This window comes from Zootoca vivipara, chromosome 3, assembly GCF_963506605.1.
Source record: "Zootoca vivipara chromosome 3, rZooViv1.1, whole genome shotgun sequence".
Taxonomy (NCBI): Eukaryota; Metazoa; Chordata; class Lepidosauria; order Squamata; family Lacertidae; genus Zootoca; species Zootoca vivipara.
In genome coordinates, this window is record NC_083278.1 from 88,790,163 (window position 1) to 88,803,793 (window position 13,631).

Sequence of the window (13,631 nt, forward strand, 5' to 3'; positions counted from 1 at the left end):
CATGGCCTATGGTGACAAAGTTTCTTTGTGGTATGCTGCATTGTGTGTTTGTGTGTGCGCCCATAGTTATCTGTAAAGCTATGTACATGGTACAGATAATTGTAAAATATGGCTATTCCTGCTGAACATATCATAGGATGCTTTAATACTGTCAAATATTTGATACTAGTGGTACACATGAAGCATCCCTGCAGATCATCACCAGATTACCAGAATACAGACCTGGATTTGTGATTCACTGAACTCATTGTTTGGGAGTGACCCAGCTTCCACTGTTTTGCCTCTTCATTCTCACCCCTTCTGATATTATATATACAGTCGTACCTTGGAAATTGAACATAATCCGTTCCGGAAGTCCATTCAACTTCCAAAACATTCGGAAACCAAAGCACAGCTTCTGATTGGCTGAAGGAAGCTCCTGCAGCCAATCGGAAGCCCCATCGGACGTTCGGGTTTCAAAGAACGTTCGCAAACCAGAACACTCTATTCCAGGTTTATGGCGTTCAGGAGCCAAAACGTCCCGAGTACCAAGGTGTTCGGGATCCAAGGTACGACTGTATGGTGATCTTACATGTTCACATACAATTGTGCTTTGAGTCAATTTAGGCTTATTTCTTGACTTGCATGTGAGAAGTTTTTAGAGCAAGGCAAAAAAAAAATACCTCAAGGAAACTTCCTTCTAGCTCCTGCCTTCATAAAGGAGACTTGAGGGACAAGTTAAGGATTCATAATGCTGGAGGAGACTCTTGAGAGTCCCATAGACTGCAAGAAGATCAAACCTATCCATTCTTAAGGAAATCAGCCCTGAGTGCTCACTGGAAGAACAGGTCCTGAAGCTGAGGCTCCAATACTTTTGGCCACCTCATGAGAAGAGAGGACTCCCTGGAAAAGACCCTGATGTTGGGAAAGATTGAGGGTACAAGGAGAAGGGGCCGACAGAGGACGAGATGGTTGAACAGTGTTCTCGAAGCTACTAACATAAGTTTGACCAAACTGCGGGAGGCAGTGGAAGACAGGAGTGCCTGGCGTGCTCTGGTCCATGGGGTCACGAAGAGTCGGACACGACTAAACAACAACCTTGCTGCTGTTTCCTTAAACTGGATTTTACAGTTTGATTGATTTTCCCCCAGTTGTCTTAATTGGATTCTATTGTTAATGGTGTTATGTTGATTTTGTAAGCCACCTTTGGAAGCTTGTTAGTAGAGAGCCATGGTATGCATATTTTGAGTTAATATAATATTCATAAGTTTTGTGAGACCTCATTTCATTTAACATGAGAATGGTTATAGCAGGAATTTGTAGATTACTGCCTATACCCACATTGCTAATATGAAGATTTTGGCAAGATTAATAGAATTTTTTAGGACTTTAGGTGGTGGGGGGGGGGTTCAGTTTGATGAACAGTTTTTGTGAAAATGAGAGACTACATTTTCTTTATTTTTTACACATCATACCAAAACTTCTGTAAGAGCAATAATAATATCTTGTTTATGGTGATTGTATGGAGCACATGTTTTCTAACAAACTAAAGGAAATGGAAACTAGATTTGACTAATGAAACTAAGGTTTGCAAAATAAGTTTACTGTAGTTTAAATTAGATTGGGAAACTTTTGAAAAAATGCAATCACCATCTTGTGGAAACACAAAATTGAAATGGAAGCCCTGCAAATAATTAAACATTGTAATTCAGGATTAGCTTTGATTAACGAATGGCGTGCTAACCTCCAGAGCCTTGGAATAGTATTCCATAATTGTTGCAATTTGTCATGTTTCAACTGAAGGTTATTTATCTCATTTCCTTAAGATTGTCTACTGCTTGAGCTTTACAAATTGGATCAGCTAGCAACATGTTTACTAATTTCCCTTGGTGCTTGCTGCAGTTCTTAAATTCAAGCAGTTTCCTCAGAATGGATTTTGGTTATAATAGAATATCATTTTGTTAGCACCACCCCTCTTTTGTCAAACAGTATGGTTTTCACATGGCCTAATCAGTAATCATTGGGTTGACATGGTTGTTGAATTTTGCAGTACATTGCCCTACCTGATGATAAAATCTAAATTAAAATTAGAAAACCAGTCTTTTTGCAAAGATCTCATTAAGTTCTTTTATTGGTAACTTATATGAAATATATTTCTTAACTATATTATGTTGCAAATTTGTGCTGAGACATCTTTATGAATGTACACGTGTATGATATCATTAGACATTCAAATGAATTTATCCACCCGAATGTTTGTTAATCTCTTTCATACAACATTTGTGGGGCTAAAGAAGGAGGAGCATGTTTGCATAGTCAAATGAACATGCAGCCGTTGCTGTTGGGAGTGCATAGACAAGTCCCAGGCCCCTGTGGGACAGTGTGAGGAAGCACCTTTCTTTGGGATGGGGCGGGCAGCTCAGAGACCGGGGGAGGGGAGGGCAGCTGTAGCTGCCCAGAGGACTCTCAAAGGGAGAGGAGAGGAGGCTGAGGGAACACTCCACAAGGGAGGGTGTTTGAAAAAGGGTGAGAGGCTGCCAGCTCTTCAGCCAGGAGGTGACATAACTGGGCTCCTGAGCCCCACAGGGGTGCCGCAGAAAGAATTGTGTTTCTCTTGTTGCCATAAATTTGAAATCACTTGCTTCCTTATTTTTCCTAGGTGAGATAAAATTCCATTTGAAATGTAAAATAATTCTTGCTTAATCACTACATTTTCTGAAGTGATGGCAATAAGTTTGGTTGGGGCCTATTCACATGCCTTATTTCGATCCTTTCATGAACTGGGCAGTGCTGGTTTGAAAACAGAGCAAAGAAAGTGGATGCTACGGGAGACATTCAGTGTTGGCCATTCTGTTATTCAATAGATTTCCATATGTGCAGCTGAGTTTTCTTTCCCTTCCCCTGTAGTCACTTGTGAACTTCCGAATCTGCTCCCAAGGCTTTTTTTGTGAGCGTGATGGGTGGGCCGCTGGGGACGGAAAGGAAGGGAAAGCAGTATTGTGTGAGCAGAAGTCCAATTGTGCAGTTTGATGTCATTCTATATGTATTAAACATACTTTAAAAGTCTTTTGAGCCTAGATCTCAATTTCTTTTCAACTTGACTACTGACTACTTCAATCAATCTCAAACCTTTATTGACATAGTGACTACTTGCCTTCTGTGTGGCCACGTCTCCCTAAACCATGAGTAGGCAAACTAAGGCTCGGGTGCAGATCTGGCTCAATCGTCTTCTCAATCCGGCCCGCGGACAGTCTGGGAATCAGCGTGTTTTTACATGAGTGGAATGTGTGCTTTTATTTAAAATGAATCTCTGGGTTATTTGTGGGGCATAGGAATTCGTTCTCTCCCCCCCTCAACCAAAAAAAAAAATAGTCTGGCCCCCCACAAGGTCTGAGGGACAGCGGACCGGCCCCCTGCTGAAAAAGTTTGCTGACCCCTAGACCAATGCTTTACTCTTTCTGGATTATCTGGGTTTCTTTAGACCAGGGATTTCCTAAACTTTGGTCTCAAGCTGTTTTTGGACTACAGTTTATATCATCTCTGACCACTAGTCAAGCTAGCTAGGGATGATGGGAGTTGTAGTCTAAAGACAGCTGGAGACCCAAGTTTGAGAAACCCTGATCTAGATATTGTTCAACAAGGAGAAAAAAAAACATAATGTAAAACCAGTGTGATGGCAACAGGGTTTACTGATATATAATTAAGATATGCAGTAGGGGAAGCAGGCTGAACATTTTTTTTTTCTGGGTTGGAAAGAAGATTAAAGAGGACTCTTTTGTTCAGAACAGAGATCTAGATTCTGAAACTAGAGAAGTGTAGCAGGATGGAGCAAGGGATGCTAACTGTTGGGAAGACTGGGCATTTCATGGTATGTGATAACATTTAGAAATGTGCGAAGGTATAGGAAAACTAAGACAAATTAGTCCTGTTTATTAAGAAGTGGTTTGTTTGTGTATGTTTGTTCCTCTAACTCAAGATGCATGTAAATTTCCCCTGCCGGGCACATTTTTCCAGGTCATTGATAAGGGATTCAAAAGTTACCGTATGTACATTATCTACCTCACTTAATTCTTATGCTCATTGTTACCGAACAAATTTATTTATAATCAGACTTGATATTCAACTAGGTTTTATGCAGAGTAGACCCATTGAACTTATTAAATATGACTAAATTAGGTCCATTAATTTCAATAGGTGTTCTCTGTGTAAAACTTACTTGAAAGCACCTTTGTTTTTTTTGAGTCTGGATTTAAATCAGTTTGTCTGGTAGGAAAGATTATAAATAAGCCACGACATTTGAATCAATTATCCATTATGGATATGGGTTCAATAAAAGTGGACATAAATGTAGCTGGAATTATAGGAATGTCTATATAACCTGCATCTAACAAACCTTCTCCTTATACTTCCCTCCCTTTCCCTTTTGTATATTGAACGAGGGTATTTTTTCAAGCGACTATTTTGTAAGTGTAGTGAAACATGACGAGGCATGCATTCCCTGGCCAAGATTTGCACAGTGTGTGTGTGTGTTATGAATAAACATCAGTAACTGAGCACGCCCAAGGCGTGCGTATGTTGGCTGGTGAATGTATATCCCGTCGTGTGTTATTGCTTGCTTTGTTAGGATTTTAAATTCATAAAGAAAGCCAGATACCATAAAGCAGATACTTCACTATTTTTCAGAATAAAGTCTGGTCAAAAGAATTTAGTGTTAAGAAAAGTACACGCTTTAGGAACAAATTTTATTTAATAACAGAATATTTTGCCAAAATGTGCCGTGAGTTACATATGTAACATCACATATTTTTCTCATGCTAGGATCAATCAGCATGTGTTTTACTTGAGACTAGAGCTTTCCAAACTGTGTGTTGTGACATGTTAGGGTGTCGATGTGTTACGCGAACTCTCGGAAAGGGGTTCATTTAACCTCTGGTTTGCTATTAAAACTGAATTACTGTGTCGCAAAATGATGCATGTCTAAAAAGTGTGTCACCAACATGAAAAGTTTGGAAAGCTCTGCTTTCCAAGATTAACCACTGACTACTTTTAAATGATTCTGTATTTCCTTGTTGAGTATTTATAGATATGTAAAATTTCTGAGGTGGATTATGTCTGCTAAATAAGGAATAATCAGAGTAAACAGTCTCTCTCCAGCCAATTGTACATTGTATAATCACCGCAGCAGAGCCTATGCGTCAAGCCAAAAGCCCATCTAGTCCAGCACTTTGTTCTCACAGAAGCCAAACACACACATTTTTAAACAAAGAAAAACATCAAAAATAACTGCAAATGATTAAGCAAAAAGTAGACAGTATAGAAAGATGCTCTCTCTACCATAATTTTCTCCAAATAAATATTAATTTAAAAAACAAACTTCTCAAACTTGCAACCACACCTTTCTCCTGGCTACCTGCAAAGACTATGCTTTGGGGTATGGGCATGGCTTTAGGGAACAGCTCTGAGCATGCTCAGACTGCATTTCAAGGCGTCCTTTCTAGGCCAATACAGTGAAAGCTAGTTAGCCCTCATAATAACAGTTGGGGTGCAAGGTTTCATCCTGGGATTGCCTTGAAGGGCAGTCCAATCAATTACATGTTTTTTCTGCTTAGAAACTTGTGGGAAGGACCTTTTTGCCATAGCTCTGATCAACCAGAAGAATCCTGCCAATTAATTGTGCAGCAAATTTTATTTAACATTTTACTTTAAAAAAATAAAAATAAAGCATTTATGGAACTGCATGTGACTTCTGAAGGATTGCTCCTTCTAAGGTTATGCTTATTGTGGCACATGCAAGTATCATCTTTTTTTAAAAAAAATAAAGCTGTTCAGAACTGTTGTTTTAACGTCATATGAAAACTTAAATGCACATTGATGATGTATTAATTGATAAAATGCTATACCATTAATTGACTTAAGATTTCTTTAATCAGATGATGACCCCTCAGAGAAATATGTTTTAGTCTCAGTTGTCTCCAAAATGATATACAAATAATTTTGAATGCAAAATGTTTTATTGCACTTGTCTCAATATAATGAAAATCAACATGGAATGACTCAAATAAATTTATTTTATAGGGACATCAAGCCAGACAACATCCTGATGGATATGAATGGACATATTCGGTTAGCAGATTTTGGTTCTTGTCTGAAACTGATGGAAGATGGAACGGTAAATAATAATAAAAACAAAGCTAAAATATAGTTTTAGTCACCTTCATTTCTGTCCCTAGTCTGCCACTACAATTTTTTAGAATATATCTGATATATTTCTTAATATATACCTCTGTAAAAATTGTAGTTTTATGGTAATGTAATTACACATAGCATAAAAGGGACACATTTTATCTGGGTGACTGGTTAATTAGATTGATTCACTTTTCACCATTATTGTCCATTCATGTTTAATAAATTTCATTACTTCATTCCTCTTGTCTATTTCATTCATTATAGCAAAAAAACTATGTGTAATTATATACAGTATATTCGTAAAATAAATACATGTCAGGAGAAGTGAAGCTTATTTGCTGTGTTTTATTAAATGCAGAATCCTAAGGAATTTGGGGTCCTGTGGTATTCAATTAAATTTTACTCAAAGTGTGGATCCATTGACATTAATTAAAAGATTCATTGGCGTGGAAGACTCCTGAAATGCTTGACATTGTCTAGAAGAAATACAGTACAAGACTATAGGAATATAGACGCACACAGCATTTCGCTTCAAGTGTTGGAAACTAAATAATAATACTGATTTCAAGTAAATATTGTAATGGGGAGGAAATGTTTTGTTTTGCCTGTAACATTACCATGGCCTTCTGGCAAGCAACCTTCTTTATTTTCATCTCCTTGGGCAAATCACCACATGAAAAGAATGGTTTGATAGGTTCTCTGTCGTGTGACAAGGGGCATAACCCAACCCATTTGAGTCCTCTGTAACTGTATCAAATCAGAAATTGATATATTCGCACCAATACAGAAACCCACATAATATTATAGATCATTTTAGTAATAGAATTTATTGTCCCTTCAGGTTCAGTCTTCAGTGGCAGTTGGAACACCAGATTATATCTCTCCAGAAATCCTGCAAGCCATGGAAGATGGGAAAGGAAAGTACGGTCCTGAATGTGACTGGTGGTCCCTTGGTGTTTGCATGTATGAAATGCTCTATGGAGAAACACCCTTTTATGCAGAATCCCTGGTGGAGACATATGGAAAGATAATGAACCACAAAGTGAGTGTATTTGTGAACAGATGACCAACAATTCTGCTCAGTGCTTTATAGTCCTTAAGATGTTAACGTTGATTGTTTCACCAAGAGAATATATTATCTTCAATAAACTATAGGCTTGGCTTTTAGCTGCTTCAGTGCTTAGAGTACTGTCTTTGTTGACCTCATGTTCAGGTTTTACTTTATAATGATATTTTTAGCTTGGACATAGTGGAAGTCCTATAATCACTGCATATGAATATATGTTGGCTGTGTAACATTACTGGAAAGTGATTGGATAATTCATTGAGTAATGGATGCTTGACAAAATTAACATATTTAACTGTAAAATAATTGCAGTAGAAACAAATTTAAAACATTGCCACTGTTTTTCCTTTAAGAAGTCCAACTAGCCACTGAGGCTGCATTTATAAACAAATACATTAGTGAGTGGACCATCTGTTGTTGTCTTGGTTAAATTATAAAAAAATTGCCACAGAAATACTAGGAAATATGGCACTGTTCTATTTATAACACTGAACTGTTTTGTTTTGTTTTGTGTCACGGTATGGTCCTAATTTTCCCATCTTTTTTTTTCTTTAAGGAGAGGTTTCAGTTTCCTGTCCAAATGACGGATGTGTCTGAAAATGCCAAGGACCTAATTCGAAGACTCATTTGTAGCAGAGAGCATAGACTTGGGCAGAATGGAATAGAAGACTTTAAAGGCCATCCATTTTTTTCCGGGATTGACTGGGATAACATTAGAAACTGCGAAGCACCTTACATCCCTGAAGTTAGCAGTCCAACAGATACATCAAATTTTGATGTAGATGATGATTGTTTAAAGAATTCTGTAAGTTACTCCAGCGCAACTTCTGCAAAGTTTGATCTCCCAATCCCATTTTTTGGACTGAATATGCCCAAAATGAAGGGACCCAGGTGGCTCTGTGGTTTTTTGGACTGAATATGCCCAAAATGAAGGGACCCAGGTGGCTCTGTGGGTTAAACCACAGAGTCTAGGGCTTGCTGATCAGAAGGTCGGCAGTTTGAATCCCTGCAATGGGGTGAGCGCCCGTTGCTTGGTTCCAGCTCCTGCCCACCTAGCAGCTCGAAAGCACATCAAAGTGCAAGTAGATAAATAGGGAAGGTAAACAGTGTTTCTGTGCGCTGCTCTGGTTCGCCAGAAGCAGCTTTGTCATGCTGGCCACATGACCCGGAAGTTGTCTGCGGACAAACGCTGGCTCCCTCGGCCTATAGAGAGAGATGAGCGCCGCAACCCCAGAGTTGGCCATGACTGGACCTGATGGTCAGGGGCCCCTTTACCTTTTACCTTTTTATGCCCAAAATACAGCATTTATATCAGATTACTTTAGATTTCAATAAGATACCTTACTGTTTTTATAGCCGAAAGAGGTACAAAATAAACCGTAATTGAGGGGGTTTTCTGTTTGTTTTAAAAAATGTGTTTTTATGGTGTGTTAGATGCATGCTGACTTGCAAAGAAGGCTTTAAATAACAATTTTATTTTTAATTTTTTAAAAAAGCTTGCCTGACCTCCGAGGAGAGAAAGCATATAGAATATTTACATTTTCATTTAAAAAATGTATACTTCATTTTCACCATCTGGGTCCCAAAGCAGCTTACAAAAAAAAGAATAGAACATACAAAATATGAAACGTATATCAAACATTATTAATTTAAACATCAGAGTCCCATTCATAGTGCAAAGTCCTCCTGGAATAAAAAAAAAAACGAGGCACCTGAAACTTAGCAGGTAATTGCCTGATTTCTGTTGGGAGGGAGTTCCATAGAGTTGGCCCCACTACTCTCCATTGACATGCAGTCTTCAGGCTGCTTTTTTGCGATCTATCTCTCTACTTTTGATTGCTGAGTGCTACAGGGAATGAGAAGCCCTGGGCTACAAAGGGGACTGCAGTATCATAAAGGCCCAGGAAAGACAGCTGCATCAATTCTATGGTGCTTTTTTCAGCTCATGGATGGTAACATTGCAACCACCAAGAATATGGTAAAGGTGCTGATATTAATTTATATCCTAAGGCTATTTGCTGTTTGCCCTGAAAGAGTTCTCAGTTGATTCAGATGTAATATATCAGCCTTTTCTTTTCTTTTTCAAACTAATGACATCAAATTTAACATGCTTTTATCCCACAGGAGACAATGCCCCCACCAACACATACTGCATTTTCTGGCCATCATCTGCCCTTTGTAGGATTCACATATACAAGTAGCTGGTGAGTAGAAGCCTTGGGTTTTCAAGAGAATTTATATACTTTAATCTAGAAGAAGGCAAGTTTATCTTATTTACAGTTGTCACACAAAGCATGCATTCTAATGCAATGTTGATAACAGACATATTTCTCCAGTTCAAATGTAAACATGTAAATTATTTTTGTTTCCTTTCTATCGCTTGAATGATGGCTGAATACAAATATAATTAGAGGTTAGGTATTGCTTTCTTTCTTCAGTGAAGTGAGAAATAGTATGCTGGATCATAATGACACAACAAAATGTTCAGGCATAATTTATTTAGCTATGGGGAGAACTGATCACCTGATGACACCATGCGGCTTGCACTCATAGGACAGAGCCTCCCACACAGTAGGTCACTTCATTCACTACATTATTTAGATGTACACATAAAATGTTTTTAACAGTGCAATCCTATACAGGACTATTTCAGAAGTAAGCTCCATTAAATACAGTGGAACTTTCTCTTGGGTCAGTGTGTGTAGGTTGTACCCAAGTTTAAGAAGGTAATGTGTGGATTCAGCAGTGTTTGCAAACACTGTACCATACAGGTGCATTCCTCAGGATGCCATGACTGGTGCAACTGCCTGTTGTGAATATATGGAGTGGCAAATCAAAGTTTGCCAATACATAATGTGTGAAATCGGCAGAACCTGAACCACGTTTTTAAAAAAATGCATATGATGCCTGTATTTTTGAGTAATTTGCAAATGTTATATGCAGTTTTTTTAAAATGAATTAAATTATCGTAATGTGATAAAATAGTTGAACTGCTGGAATAATGAGTAAGTTGGCTTTTTCATGTTTCTATCTTCGCAGTGTCCTTTCAGACCGCAGTAGTCTAAGATATGCAGCTGGGCAACGGGCTATGGATCTCGATGCCAACGTTCAAAGGACACTTGAGGATACCTTAGCAACAGAAGCATATGAGAGGCGAATAAAGCGCCTGGAGCAGGAAAAACTTGAACTTAGCAGAAAACTACAAGGTATTCCTATAAGAAGGATCTTTAATCATTTATTTGAATTAAATTCATTTAATATATTCATTGGATAAAAGGTGGTATATATTACCCATATATAACATGAGTAATAATTTACCAAGTTTGACATAGTTGCGTCTTAGTAAAAATATTATATTTTGCAAGCAGAAATTGGAAGACTTAAAAAAGACAGTATGATCATTGGAAGCCAATTGAAGAACTAGTCATCTTATTATGATTTTTCAAAAATATCTATAAATGACTTACCACTGCACAAAACTAAATCTGAGCCAGGCTTACACTTTTCCTTTAAAGTTGTATGATGGAGGCAATTAGTTGTGGAAGGCTGAAGAAAGGAGATGGGTTTTGAAGAAAGATTTAAAAGCATGTGTATAGAAGAAATTTGTGGCCAAGAAGAGTTAAAGCAAAGGGGAAGAGATGAGGGGTAGAAGAAGGCTTTCTGAGGATATTCTTACTGGTGGAGCATAGAATGTGAGAAGGTATGAAGGAAAGGAGAGAAGGCACAAGAATAAGTGTATTTGATTTTGGAATTGAAATGTTTAAACACCATACAGAAAGAAAGGGAACCTAGTGTGGCAACAGAAAAGGAGAGCAATGTGATCAAACTGCTGGTAGTGATGATTAAGTGAAAAGTGGAATTGGAGGGTAAATGGTAGTATTTGAAAGGGGGGAAAAACCTTAAGTATGAGGATAGAAATAAGGTTCTGAACCTAGGAAGAAACAATAGAATCATAGAATTGTAGAGTTGGAAGAGATCCTGAGGACAATATAGTCCAACCCCCCCCACAAGGTTGAGTATCAAGTGGATTAGTAAGAGGTGGAAGACAGTAGGATGAATGATAAACTAGAAGCTTTGCCTTTGATACTCTGAGTGAAGTACTGAGAAGTCTTCCAACTAGGAATTTTAGAGAAGGGATCAGATATTTTCTAGAGTAGAAGAGAGGTAATAGTGCAATCCTCGCAATATCTATTCTGAAATGTCATACTGCATTCAGGGGGGCTCATTCACAGGTAAATGGGAGTGGGATTGCAGTCTTGGACAGTGAATAATTCTGTTAGAAGGTGTCTGTATATATGGGCAGTAGTGAAAGCCATTGAAACAAGTAGTGGAACTGTGAGCCATACAGGTAACTCGCAACATGCACATTTAACTTGTGTGCGTGTTTTAAGTGCTTGACAAAAATATATATATTAAAAGGGGGTGGACACCCAGGGAAAAGGGACTTAGGCATTCACAACCACCATTGAACACAATGTGTTTTGACTATGCATGATTTGGGCTTTGCATGCTATCCCTGGGAGTGTCTTGTATAGACTTGCCACCAAAACTTGTGAGACTCCAAGAGAGGGAGGAAAGTGAAAAAAGAAAAGGAGACATTAGCAGAAACCTTAATATGAATCATAATAAAGTGACAAAGGATTTGAAGAATTAAGGAACAATGATTTCACATTACGTGACTTAAAAGGGCATAAGCAGTACTTGTTTTATATGTTCAGTACAAACGCTGTTACTTGGTCTTATTTTTACTTCAGGTTGTCCATCCTTTGTTCCTGTAACATGGGAACATCTGGACAGTTTAATGCACATTTTCCTGGTGTTTCTGATCACTCAAAGGGAAGAGGGCTGTTTTCTTACTCTCAGAAAAGGGGGAAGTCCAAGCTATCTTGAGTGAGGAAAATGTTTATTGATCCATTAAAGATTCTTCTTCTTCACTGCATGTGAAAGAGATGATATGTGTTTTTGACATCTGCCAGGCCATAGACACTGCCTTGGTTATTCCTTGGGCAATATTTTATGTGAGGTCTCAAGGTCCAAGAACTCCTATACGCTCAATAACTGGACTGTAACTTGTGGATGCAGTCTCTCACAAGTGTCCCTTTCCCTCCCTCTCTTTTTTAAAAAAAGAGTCCACGCAAACAATCCAGGCCCTGCATTATTCAACTGTAGATGGTCCATTAACAGCAAACAAAGATTTAGAAATTAAAAGCCTAAAAGAAGAAATCGAAAAACTAAGAAAACAGGTGACTGGTAAGTCCTAGCTATTTGACATTTTAACTCATCACTAGTTCTGTTTCTGCTTTTTATTTTCCATTTAATATTTATCAGAAAATAAGGAGCAAACAATGCTTGTTCTACACAAACATCCACGTTTACATTATCAATTAGTCTACACCATAGCTGCCAAGTTTTCCCTTTTCTCGTGAGGAAGCCTATTCAGCATAAGGGAAAATCCCTTTAAAAAAGGGATAACTTGGCAGCTATGGTCTACACGTTTGAGTGTAGACTAATAATAATGCTGATGCATTATTACAGCCTCTGTACCTCATTTGGAATGCTGTGTGCAGTCTGGTGTCCCCTTCTCAAAAAGGATCTCAGAGATACAATTTCAAATTGGATTGTGAATCTGGCTTGTTTGGAAGCCATGGTCCATGTTTGCATGTAGTGGGAAGCTATGATTTAACTGCAGCTACCAGATTCGTGTCACCACTAGAATAAAGAGAGGAGCGAAGGGGCTCCATGTGCTTTTATGTAGCCCATGCGAATCCTGGCTTGTTAAGACAGGATACAGTTGTGTGACTGTCTGCAGCTAATGGTTTCAGTAACATTTTTCTGAGGCAGATATTTGGCCTATGCTCACTTTATGATTTTGCTTGCTTAAGCAGTTCAGTGACCAATTTGCCCTGACTCATAGGCCTACATGAGTACACAGTAGCACTTCTTCCAGCTGTGCCTGGCAGCAGGGAGGCTGTTCAACATTCCAGAAAGGTTTTTTTTGATTACCTTTGTAAACACAAGGAGGGTAGCCATAAAAATTGGGAGCTTGCCAGCCTTTATAAGTAGAGTTTGGTATTTATTCACATTTGCAAATATAGAATTAAATAATTCATCCCCATCATCGCAGAGGCTATTGTCCTTGGAGATTGAACTCTGCCTTTTGAATTAATATTGGCTCTTGATATTTTAGACATAATGAGTTTGTGATCACAATTCTGATTGTAATCGTACTTGCTTGCTAGAAACAAAGTTTTAAATAAATAGTGTATCAACTAAACTCTTGGTTTTCTTGGCATTTTGAGTGAGACTGTGGTTTGGCTGGGGAGTTGGAATTAAATTGGAAGATAAGATCATTCTATTTGAGGTTTTTTATTTATTTAAAAAATCCTAAAATATAGCTGTT

The 13,631-nt window shown here is 38.2% G+C and overlaps 1 protein-coding gene across 4 annotated transcripts in view; it reads left to right on the forward strand.

Moving 5' to 3' along the window:
* CDC42BPA (CDC42 binding protein kinase alpha) overlaps positions 1–13,631 on the forward strand; it is a 167,352-nt gene that overhangs the window by 68,965 nt on the left and 84,756 nt on the right. For 3 of the 4 annotated variants that reach the window (XM_035111463.2, XM_035111467.2, XM_035111468.2), the window contains exons 6-11: positions 6,055–6,148; positions 7,007–7,207; positions 7,788–8,036; positions 9,356–9,435; positions 10,271–10,437; positions 12,359–12,481. In XM_035111463.2, the coding sequence (XP_034967354.1) occupies positions 6,055–6,148; positions 7,007–7,207; positions 7,788–8,036; positions 9,356–9,435; positions 10,271–10,437; positions 12,359–12,481 (914 nt within the window). The remainder of the gene's footprint in view (positions 1–6,054; positions 6,149–7,006; positions 7,208–7,787; positions 8,037–9,355; positions 9,436–10,270; positions 10,438–12,358; positions 12,482–13,631) is intronic. The other variant, XM_060272965.1, reaches the window with a different exon arrangement.